General features: G+C 40.3%; 1 protein-coding gene across 6 annotated transcripts in view; it reads right to left on the bottom strand.

Moving 5' to 3' along the window:
- Positions 1 to 1,713: 1,713 nt before the first annotated feature.
- CFAP206 (cilia and flagella associated protein 206) overlaps positions 1,714 to 12,623 on the bottom strand; it is a 29,521-nt gene continuing 18,611 nt past the window's right edge. For 4 of the 6 annotated variants that reach the window (XM_090036239.1, XM_090036256.1, XM_090036247.1 and 1 more), the window contains 4 exons: positions 11,079 to 11,219; positions 10,148 to 10,341; positions 6,869 to 7,012; positions 1,714 to 5,632 (listed from right to left, as the gene is read on the bottom strand). In XM_090036239.1, coding sequence (XP_089892365.1) covers positions 5,402 to 5,632; positions 6,869 to 7,012; positions 10,148 to 10,341; positions 11,079 to 11,219 — 710 coding nt within the window. In that variant the 3' untranslated portion in view covers positions 1,714 to 5,401. Of the gene's footprint in view, positions 5,902 to 6,868; positions 7,013 to 10,147; positions 10,342 to 11,078; positions 11,220 to 12,623 lie in introns of all 6 variants that reach the window. The other 2 variants (XM_090036274.1, XM_090036264.1) reach the window with 2 other exon arrangements.

The following is a 12,623-nucleotide window of genomic DNA, read 5'->3' as shown; positions in this document are numbered from 1 at the left end:
TCACTCCCTGGCTTACAGCGAGCAATATAAAGTAAATAAGCCTTATTTGCATAGTTATTTGCATATTTTTCGGTGTACCATACTTTAAGCAAATAACATAATTTTGAGCTTCTGATACAATAATTTCATATTCAAGACCTGGCAAAGGCTAACCCTTTCCTCGGGCCAGTCCCAAGGAATTGGAGCTGTGTACATAGGCAGCTGTTCTAATGGGCATCCAAACCCAAGGCAATGAGCCCTGGGTTAAACCCAACCACCTCTTTTTGGGCCTCTACTTTCCATGCAGGCTCCAGGGGACGATTTCATGACTCAGTCCCCTGGTTCTATTTTCATTCCTTTTAATGAATTCCTTGTCATTCATCTCCAAGATGCAGCCTCTGCAGGCACAGAGCCTGGGCTCACCCTGTGGCTACAGGTGCTGTGTGAGGCTGAAGTCAGGAAAGATAGAGCGACCACCTCGGAGGCCAGCCAAGCAGCCATTCTCAGCAGGGTGCGGCCACAGCTGGGGGCACTGAGATGCTTCCAGGGTGCCATGGGCAACTGGTGCCGCCTTAGTGGGGGCACATGCCCCAACTGCAACCAGTTCCACTGACCAGGGAGGGTCCCCGCGCAGCAAAGCTGCCTGAGGAGACCCCCACAGCTGATCCTGCAATGGCCAATAGCTGCAGCTGCTTCTGGGAGTGGCTGCAGCCGCTACACAGCACCCTGTGCTGTGTAGCACCCTTTGTAGCTAGGTGTGCAAGCACTTGCATGAGATCCACAAGATAAAAGCAGAGATTTCAAATGCGAATTGGCAGCATGAAAAATGAGTGACAAATTAAAATTTATTGGGGCTCTGGGCAAGCAGAAAATTTGAGTTCCCTCTGTGCCTGCCCGGGGGGCTGTGGCTGGGCCTACCCAGCCTCCTCAGCATATCTGGGGTGAGCCAGAGGAAAAACTTACTCGCTAGGAGGGTGGTGAAGCACTGGAACAGGTTACCTAGAGGTGGTGGAATCTCCATTCTTGGAGGTTTTTAAGGCCTAGCTTGACAAAGCCCTGGCTGGAATGATATAGTTGGCGATGGTCTGCTTTGAGCAGGGGGTTGGATTAGATGATCTCCTGAGGTCCTTTCTAATCTTAATTTTCTATGATTCTATGATTTCTGGAGGTCCTGAGCACCAACTCGAGTCAGGTACGTGCTCAGCAACTCTAAAAATCAGAAGTCAGGTCATTGCACAATAATTTAGTGACTGCACATGCCTTATCCTACGTGTTTTAGCCAATTTAAGAATATAGCTAGCAAAGAAAAAAAAAAAATCAAATATAAAAGGGACCTAAAGCAAATGCACATCATATCACAAGAAAAAAAACTAAATAATTCTCAGAGAAATAGCAGATTGAGGCATCCTAGCTGCAAACAGTTTCAGTTCAGCCCTGGATGTAACCAGATTAAATTATTTAATACAGGGGAGTCAACTGTCAAAGATCTACCCTTTGGAACATATCTGACCCACAGAGCTGGCTTCAACTGGCCCACAGAGCTCCTGGAGGGGCCAGGATGAGCAGCACTGGGGCCCACCACTGAAATCTGGGGTACAGACCCCCACTGGGGACCTGTGTTAGTGGAGGTGAGAGCAAATACCCCTGCATTAGCCTTGCCCTGCTGCTGTGCACCCTGCTATAAGAGGTGGATCTGGATTTGGCCCATGGACCTGCACCCTGCCAGCACTCATTTACTCCTAACAAAATCCAGTGATAAAAAAAGACTGCAAGGCCCATCCCCACAGCTTTTACTATGAAGATTTACATCAAAGAACAAAAACTAGGTGCAAAATTACAGGAGTTTTACAGAGAGGGAAAAATCATCACATGAATGCCCACAATTTTTAGTAGACAGTGGGGGCTGGGGTGGTGTGGGTGCTAAAGTGCACAGTTGACAGCTCAGAGGTCACAAGTTTGAAGCCACAGCAGAAGCATTCACAGTGCAGCCCTATCAGATTCTAACAAATCTGTGAATTCTGCTAAATATCTTGTCACATGAAGAAGGAAGTGAGGACGCAGGCAGTATGGATTGTGTATGCCCTCACCTGCATACTGCCCTAATGGAAGCTATCCAGCCACTTCGTTCCTTCACCATGAAAAAAACACAGTAAATAACTTGGAAAGATCTACAGATTGAAGTAAGAGCTGCAGGCCAAGCTCTGTACTGCTATGCTGCAGTGGAATTTCATGACACGGAAAGCTGGCACAGAAGTTTGCCTTTATTTTTTAGGTAGGTATCCTTAAACCAAAGGCACCCAATAAAAGTTATGCATCAGCTCCACTGTGTTAAATAGGCACAGTAAAGACAAATTAAACTGGTTTTAGAGCGACACAGACCATCTTAGATGGCAATCCAGTCTAATGTCCCCATTCTAGTCTCCCTTCCCAGGCTGCATTCCAAAGCTAGCATGCACCACTGCCTATGGTAGACAAGAGAAATTCACATTGTTGAAGAGCAGTGGCCTTGTGACTAAAGGATTTTGGGTCACACAGACAGGGGCTGTCTGTGAAACAGTCTTTGGGGCTGTTAGGAATCTTAAAGCTGGGGAAAATGGAATAATTTGTTCAGGCTATTGCAGGGATATAGAAGATTCTACCCAAACAAATGTTGGAGAATGTTTGTATGTGCAAGCTATTCAATAATGCTCATTGAATTTAAGTGAGATCTAATCAAGCTACAATTTACTGGCAACTCCCTGCCCATATCAGTTTTCTCTACATAAAACTTAATGGAGAAAGTAAACATTTTAGTAAAAACAAAATAAACATTTTCAGCATTACTGTGGTAAGCAGCATTTATGGCATATGTTCCATGAACATTATTATTAAATCCTAACAATCCCAGGCACTTACTTCATCCCCTAATTACTGGCTCTAAAATATAGGAAAGACCAACACTTGTGGTGCCTTTCTGTTATGAATATTTGATTTTGCCCAGAAGAAAGCTACTGAAAAGAAGAGGAAAACTGAAGAAAGAAAAAAAATAGAAGACAAAGGCAGGTTCACAAGGGCATCAAAGCTCTAACTCCTCCCCATTCCTACACAATTCCTAAAAGTAATTTAAAAAAAATGAATAAAGGCATTCCTAAATGCAGTAATCTTACTTAATTTCCCAGGAAATTCTATAGACCCATAGCAATATATTCCTAACAGCCAAAAGCAGTATTTGGCTCCAAATTCTTGCTCATTCACACATAGCATCTGGTTCATTCTAAAATGATTACAAGTGTATTACCCAATATTTTATGGTTATGCTGAAGCATTCCATATGGGCAAGAAAACTAAGTTATAGAAAATAGAGTAAAAAATGTTATTCATAAATGCCCTTTTAAACCAATTCATCTTTGCCACTTTAAAATGATCCTTCAGTTCAAATACAATAAATTGGAAAAAGCAAGATATGAGATCAAAAGCAAGTGGGATTAATGAAAAATATGAAAAGATAACTGCAAAAACATAAACTGGATTAAATACTACACTAGTACCCTTACATCCTCTAAATAAGAAAGTAGAGTCACAAGCAGAGATGTGACCAGTAATGGAGTACTCAGGTTATTGATAACTGAACTACCATTTAAAAACAGCCACCCCTTCTCACAAAAAAAATCCCATCCTGGCCATTCCTTCAAAGTGGAATAACTGCAGAGAGGGGAGAACATATTAATGAATTATTCTACTTAAGGTATTTTTTCCTGCTAAATGTTTTTAAATGTCTGAAATGCCTTAAAATGGTTTGCCCCATTCTTCTTTCATTAACCATTTAATTCAGGTACTTTTGATCTGACTGTCAAAATAGTTAATTGGAAAAAGAAAGTTACTATGAGTCTTCACAGCTACAATGCAGTCACAGTCCACTTAATTAGCCCATATATCAGGGGTGGGCAAAATATGGCCCAGGGGCAGATCTAACCTGCCAGGACATTCTAACCAGCCCATGGGGCCCCTAAAAAAATTAAAAAATTAATATTTATTTGCTCCTAGCTGCCTGTCAAAGATGACATCAGCCAGGGACAGTAGGACCCAGAAGAAGCTAGTGGCAGGACCCAGCAGCAAGATCTGCCTAGCCCTGGCCCCCCAACCAGAAACCCCTGCCTAACAGTTCGCCAAAACCTGGTAAGCAGCTCTTCGCCCTAAATAATTGCCCGCCCCTGCCATATATTAAGGATATGAGGGAACTCCCTAGGTTCCGTAACCTAACCCTTCCAACAGCATTACTAAAATCATTATTGTCTTCATGGCCTAGGATTGCAGGGAGAGTCAAATGCTTCACCTGAGTAGAAGTACAGCACAAAAAACTTACGTAGCATTGTTTCATCCCATACCCCATGATGTTTTACAGAAAGTAAACTATCAGACCCATAATTTATGAGAAGTATTTTTCCGTTTCATCACCTCACATTTTATCAAGAAACTGTTGCAGCCTGACTTTCAAATACATCAAAAATTATTTTGCCATTTGGTGAAAAATTATCAGCGGCATTTGATTTATTAAAGCAGGGATATGTTATACTGGCCTGTCTTTACTGTAATAAAAAAAAATGATATTTTGGTTGGTTGTTAAAAAATGTATCAGGAAAGTAGAATCTTTAAAATCTACTCTGAAGTCTGTATGTCCATTCCTACAGGACTCGCCTTTGCAGCATTTAAGCAGTGTGTACAGAGAAGTTTTGGAGAGCACCGGAAAACTGGTGTCATAGCTCCCAGAGTACAGGCCATCCTTTCTATTCTGTTCTTGGTATAAGCTAAAATGGCTCCACAGACTATTACATTTATGGGAATTAAATTTATTGGACTCTTTTAGAATTATTAAACTTACAGGAAGCACAAATGGGAAGGGCTGAGGACCTTGGTTGATCTCTTGCCACTGAAGTTAATTGATTATTATCATCTCAGTAACTGTGCTCCAAAAGGGGGAGATAAGAAGTGAAGTGTTTGGATGACTCTCCTATGATTAGCTTCATACCATATCATCAAGAACTTTTTTCTGCATAAGAACAGAATAACTGGTCTCTATATTTCATACCAATCTTTTTAATATAATGTCTGTGGGAAGTTCAAAGGAAAAGCTGTGCTTTGGTGAGCACTCAGGTTATTACAGTATCACAGACATACAAAAACATGTGCTTCCTATTGGAAAGTAAGTTTAAGTCAGATTTTTCAGCCATGTCTAGATTCTTTATTATTTTTTTTAGAACTGGATGTTTCAGGCTTCTTATCTATCACTTCATAGCACTCAACTACTTCTATAGGGAAACAGGGAAAGCAGTGTAACAACTGCTCTAAGAACCAACAGACATGTTCGAACTTACTTCAGAAATATATTTGGATTTTTAAACAAACGTTTACTATATTTCATCAGGCTTTTCTTTGTGAACTATGTTTAGGTTTCATCAACTGCTCTTGTTAAATCCATTTTGATCAGATGAGTAGTTGGAGATGATCCCCCTCTGAGACCTGCTAGGAAAGTCTGTGGCTTGGGCACATTGCTAGAGCTGTCACATTTAGTCTGTGTGCTAAAATCCTTCAAAAGGTACACCTGGCTGAAATTCTCTCTTCTCATGTGACTGAGATTAGTCTGTACTGAATGAGTTAATGTCCGACGTAAATTAGCCTAAAAGGAAAAAAATCTGAATAAAAAGTATCGTTAAGACATATCAGAAACAATGCATGTTTAAGAGTTCTAAACTATAATGATGCTTGCTTGCTGCTACATCTGTAGCTATTTGGGTTCACAAATCATTAACTGTGCAACATGTAATTTTAACAACAGTTTGTTTCCTTACCTCCTGTAATAAAGGCTACAAAAAGGCTTCAATGAATTCTTTACACTGTTGAGCTAGTGCTTTAAAATCACCTGGTCTGTTCCACCTTCCAGTGAACCTTTAATGTCAGTGATTACGTAAAAGGATAAAAAGTATATGATGGAAGATTATTTCTGGACATTATGAAAAAAACGGAAGTATGAACAACAAGGAAGAGAGTGCATATGTCTATTACTAGAATAGATTTGAGATAATTTATTTTTATATTTTTAAATGCCATGCCAAGACCTTTGGGGAAATGTTTCTGTAAGAGGTAAATAAATAACTGTATAACTGGTCCCATATAGAACTGGCCGTAACTGTTAGTTAATGTTACTCTGAGCAAATTTAGCTGTAAGTTATTTTGCTCTTGGCAAAACTGGATGTTGCAAAATATATGCATTTCCTTGGATACCTGAAATCAGGTTGCCAAAGGCTAGACAAGGCTCATTATGAATTTTACATAAGCAATAGGCATTATTATAGATTCTATCACCTGTATGTTCATGCAGCATATTTTCCTCAAAACTAGTTACTAGTTTTTTAACTAGCTCCTTCAATGGTGTTCTCTATCTACACTTACTGCCAGTTATTGCTATTCTTTCTTGTGTGACCTAATGGTACAACAATATATTAACACAGAGCGCAGTTTGCCATAAAATTAACATGGGCCTTTCTGTGTCATTTTACTGCAAAGGGAGCACATGGCACATTATCTTGAAAAGGTTAAACTGAGTGCAAAGTAGCATTCTTAAAATTCATTATTAATGAAAAAGATCTTAAACCTTAAAAAGAATGTGTTTGTGATTTTAGAATCAGGGGCTTGGACCTGGTAATACTGCTCCAAGCAAAAAATATAAGGTGGAAAACTTTTGAAATAGGAATATAAATGTGAAAAAAAAGATCTAACAGAGAACAGTGACAGGAATTTGTCTGTTTTTTTGTGTGTTATACATTAAGGCCAGAGGAAATAATTTAGTCCAACCTTTAGCATACACATGCTCAATTTTGGAAGGCTTAATCTTCCAGATGACACTGATACAAACCAACTTTATGGCTTTTCTCCTCAGTTCCCATTCATTCCATTCATAGGACTTCACAATAGTTGGAGGCAAGATATGAGTGTCAGTTTGAGTACTGCTGTCACATTTTGTGATTGGCTTCAACAAATGTTTGTCTCCACTTCTGACCTGGATGAAAAAAAATAATTAGGAGTACTTCACAGTAAAAAAATGACATGTCGCTACACCACTTTTATTAAAGCAAACAGTAACCTGGGAATACTGAAACAGCATTTTGAAAGACCCAACTACCTAACAATTATATTACTAGGTCAGTGATAGGGATCATACATTCATAGCATATCTCTCATTCCAGAGTGCTTTACTGTACCTATCTGAAATTGAAGAGGAAATGCAAAAAGGCAGAAAACGATTATCTAGGACACCAGATTTAATATTCCTACATTAATATGTTTTAAAACTGGGATAGGGCTAGATCTCCAAAAGGGCTTACCCATCTAAGAAGCACCAAACTGTAGGACACAAGCCCAAAATATGGATCACCAAAACTCTCATACAGCTATCTTATTCTGAAGGGTTTTAAAAGCTGTAGACACTTACATTTCCAGTAAAACACAGGGTTGATTTGGACCTTACAGACTAATTAAAGTAGACAGACAGACAGACAGACAGAGCACAAGTTTTCATGAGCTGAAGTTTACTTCTGAACTTCAGTTCATGAAAGCTTGTGGTATGTGTATCTGCTTTGGTTAGTGGATAAGGTGAAAATCTACCCTACTCTTTTTTACTTAACTTCAGATTAACATGACTAACTACATCTCACTTACATTTCCACCAATAAAATTTCTTCAGCACCTAAATATCTGGTTCTAGACATATCCAGAGTCATGTACAATACTGAGCTGTTAGATATGTATTTCACAACTCTGTTTCTTCAGTATCCATGAGCTACAGATTCCCCCACCCATCTCATCTGAGGGGCTCAACCCAGCAAGATACTCAGAGCACAATTAACAAGTAAAAAGGAGGTGATGCCGTCTTTATTCTGAATAACCCTGTGACTGTGGCACCTGGATTCAATTCCTGCCTCTCTCAGGGCATTTGGACCTACATCTCGCACCTCATAGGTATATCCGTAACCACCAGGCTATAGAATGTTTTGATGGGTCTCTCTCAATCTCTCTTAATAAAGCTGATTTAGTTTGCAGGGAAGAGAAACCAACAAAAGAGAGAGAATGCACACAAGAGAACAAATCAGTGTGACTGTGATGCCTGGCAGATGTTAATCACACAATAAATGACAACATGCCACATATTCATGCAATTTTTACGGTAAAAGTGACAAACCAGCCACAAAAATGGTGAACCAGTTTCAAAGATATTATGGAACATATTTGTAGCGCATTTGGAATATTATATGGAACATATCTGTAGTGCATCTGATTGTGTTTTAATTTGAACTTGTGGCACATTACTTAGTTGAAAGAGCATGCAGGAAGCCTGGACCGAGGAGCTGCTCCCCAATGTTGGGCTCCCTTCGTAGCCATTAAACTTGCCAGTGCATTGCAAACCATGCATTAAAAACCCTAGTACCCAGCTCCCCACACACCAGGAATTTTAAATGGGTATGCAGAAAATCTAGCACCAAGGAGCACGTCACTGATGTAGGGCTCCCCATATACCAGCAAATTTAAAAGTTGCACACGCAGCCTGGGATCAGAGCATGGCTCCTTGGTCCTGCGCTGCATGTACATCCTTTAAAGGTCTGAGAGCATGGGGTGCCTAGGATCAGGCTTCAGTCTCCAGTCCTGGGCTCCCTAAGCACCAGCAAGTTTAAAGGGCATACAGGCAGCCCATAACCAGGGAGCCACTCCCTGCTCCTGGGTTCCCTGAGTGCCAACAAACACATGATGGACTGTGACAAGGTTCTTTGGGTGAATCTGATATCTTTTATTAGACAAACTTAAGTAGTTGGGGAAAAAAATTTAAACAAGCTTTCAGGTTTAAAAACCCTTCATCAGGCTGAGGAAGTTTCTGCACTTGGTGTGTGCTCTTCCAGGATTCAAATCCCCAAAGTCCCGCATCCTGCTGTGCTAGACCTCAAACATCTGGCATGGGAGCACAAGTAATTTTAGGGATTTGGGATAAAATGCCTCAGATCCCATCCTTTGATTACATTAATACCATAATAAATAGACTTGAGTTAGGGCACATGCCTCAGATCCCATCCTTTGATTACATTAATACAATAATGAATAGACTTGAGTTAGGGCACATGCTAGGAAGAAAGATTCACTGGAACATGAGTTAGAAAACAAGTTCCCTAACCACTATACCCTAACCATTAGGCTACAAAGTTCTCTCTCTTTCTGGTCAATGAATATTCAGTTATTCCATACAAAGTGAAAAGCTCTGACAGAAGGAACCGAGACCCTACCCACCCCCAAATTACCTGGGAGGTGGGAAACACAGCCCAACTCCACTCAGGCAGAAAAAAGTATTAAATGCAGGTCTCTTCCATCTTGGATGAGTATTCTACCCACTAGCCTATTGGGGATCACATCCATTACCACCTCCTCCAGCCATATTTTATGAAGAGGGACCAGCTTATTTATTTATTTGATGTATACGTCACCCTTCCCACCAAGGCTCAGGGTGCCTTACAATAACAGAATATTAAAACAGAAGAGTGACAAGAGAATAAAACCTGCAGATGCTCACTGCAGGAATTTTTCTACAGGTACATAGCAGGGAAGCTCATGAGTTTTGTGCTCTACACCTGCAGATGCATACCCCAGGTCAGAGTCAAGCAGCTGGTGCTACTGTCTATGGCTATACCACCCTGAACACACCTCATCTTGTCTGATCTCAGAAGCTAAGCAAGGTCAAGCCCTGTTAGTATTTGGATGGGAGACTGACTGGAAAAAGCTGTCTGCAGTGGCAATACTATACCAATGAGGTTAATCTGAGGCACGAGTATTGCTAATTGAAAACTGGTACTGTCCTGTAGGATCGGGCCCTGAGAGCACCTGTGACTGGGAAGCAGGGGCAAGCCTGGGCTGCCTATGCTCTCACACTGCAAAGCAAACAGACTTTTCCTGTGAAAAGGCAGCAAAAACTGTTATGCTCAAAATGGTGGGCTTTTGTGATGCACCAAAGGCATGGACATCTGTTTGCCCAGGTTTTGTGCATTTTATAGTGGTACAAGGTTTTATTTGCAGCCTTTGTAACAATGTTCCTTAAAAGGACAGCTAAATCAGTAACACATCACCTCTTCAAACAAACTGTACAAGCAGTGACTACCTGTGTATATGGGGCAAGGGATTCAAACTGATGGTGAAGCTCAAGCAACTGAATTAATTCTGCATTTTCTTTTGCTTTTTCTATAATCAGCTGAATGAACTTATCTGGATTTTGGGCAAAAATATAGGCAGATTCCTTGGAATTGAAGGCATAAAATTTCTCCTTATGTTTCAAAATACCAATACTAGGATTTCCTACGAAGCAAAGCAAAAACAAGAGTAAAAAACAGCGAAGCATTAAATACACAGGGCACTTGCCGTCATAAATATGCATCTCCCTCAAGCAAAAGTGCACATATGAAACAGTAACAATTCTAGAACCAAACCTTTTTCAAAATAAAACATACGTTACCTGGAAGCCTTAGGTACAAATAAAATCCATTTATCCAGACCAAAAATAGTTGCTTGTTCCCAGCTTACATTCAGTATCACATCATACTTAATAACAAGCAGAAACATTTCCCAGACTTTATCACCTATATCTATCAAGGTAATATAAAACATATTCCCCATCCAGATGTTGCCTACATCTGCACAATATCTGTCCTGAATGTTCCCTATGAATATCTGATTCTGACTCAAATACCCTTTTATGCCAAAGGACACTGGACTACTATTAAAACTGCTTTGTTTTTATTCTTGCAGTGACATCCCTCCTCCTCTTCCTAAAGAGTTGAAAAGGTAACCGGGATAAGACTTATTTCAACATAAATGAACAACATACCTATGCCCAGACACACGGTTATTTGACCACTAATTGTAATTTTGCAGTCTTATGAAATGGCATTCCTGAAACTATATATAGTATATGTACTATATATACATCCAAAATTATTCTAGTTTGTACCCTGACACAGCAAAAAGCAGAATGCACATACTTAAATTTATTTTTTGCTAGTATTTACATCTATACAGTAAGATACAGAATGCACCTGGAAGGAGGAGGCCATCTTTCTCAGCAAATGTGTGCGCACAAAACCCATGATACTGGATCTGTAGTTGATCAAAATTAGCGGTGGTTTCTGGAAAAAGCCATTCTTGTTCCTTGAAATCCGAAACATCTACTTTGATTCCTGAAAGAGAATTTGACAAAGAAAAGATGTCAATGAAAACAGATGCCTAAATGATTTGATGGAAATCCTGAAAGGAGCCCAATCAGCCATTACTATGTGACCATGAATAAACCCCATCTACTCTGCTGGCTGCTATAGAAGTTGAAATACTCAGTGCCTCTGCAGCTCAGGCACTTAATTTCTAATTTGATTATTTTGTTTGGCAGTAGAGTATCTTCAGACATTCTATGTACGTTTTCCTAGAAAGCACATGGACACAAGCAGATTTCATCCTTTGTTATAAATCCAACAATTAATTTCAAATCCACTGCAGTAGAATTTAGTTAAACGGTAGGGCCATCTCCCTAAACCAAGAAATATTTCTGGTAACCTAACACTAGAAACACATTAAGCTGTTTCTTGTTTCCTGTTGTAGAGGTTTCAGAGGGCATCTGCAGCTACACGTGCCCCTGACTGTGCAGTACCCACTGGTTTCATAAACCCACTGCACAGTCCCAGTGGTGCACACGTCATTTCCAATCCTACACCGCTGTAACAACGAACTACTGCACAGTAGCAGCAGCATCAGTTAGTGCCCACCAGTGTTGCCATAGCTCATCGCTATCGCAACATAGCATCCTGTGCAGATGCACCCAGAATGTACAAAAAGACAAAGCAAGTCACATGGAAGCTTAAATAGTTTTAGAAATATCTTGCACTTTAATCTCTTTGGCCTTTTGGATGTCTTTGATTAGAGATTTTAAGAGCAGATAAAGCTAAAGCTAGGCTATAGGAAAGAGATTCATATACTCACTGTATGTTTATATTATGGTGGCACCCAGATGTTCCCACAGGAATCAGGGCTCCTTTTGGTTAAGTTTTATGCAAACATAAATGATGATGGGACAAAGGCCCTGCAAATTAACTTTGAGGCAATTCTATCATAGGACCCACTCTGAAAATCATGTCAAATGTGTTTCATAAAAATGTTTCTAACAAGCTTATCACCAATATCAGGGCCATGAGACAGGAAAAGACCTGATCTCACTCCTAATTAACTCAATGGCACAGCTTTCAAGGACTCTGCAGTGTGTAGGATTAGGCTCAAAAATTATAGCAAAGGATGAATAGCGCAAGAGATAAAACAGCAGCATTATACCTGGGAGCAGATATTAGCATCCAAACAGAGCTTTCCTCCCAGTTTTCAGAGTGTGTACCAATTCTATGTAAAACATGCAGTTTGTCAAGCAAGCAAGAGCTGAGCTCTGTAAGCTCCAGGCCCTAGCTGGAAGTAACCAGTCAATTTGAGTCATCCCTACAGCTACAAGAAGTAGTTCCCCCGCTCCCCATTTAAGCGTTATAAGCCCAGGGCAGAAAGCAGCAAGCTATCTAAGCAACAGATTGTCTTGCTGTATTCCTGGCCTG

Source organism: Crocodylus siamensis, chromosome 1, assembly GCF_052110815.1.
Source record: "Crocodylus siamensis isolate JL-2025a chromosome 1, ASM5211081v1, whole genome shotgun sequence".
NCBI classification, from domain to species: domain Eukaryota; kingdom Metazoa; phylum Chordata; order Crocodylia; family Crocodylidae; genus Crocodylus; species Crocodylus siamensis.
This window is presented reverse-complemented; position numbering and strand designations above follow the sequence as displayed.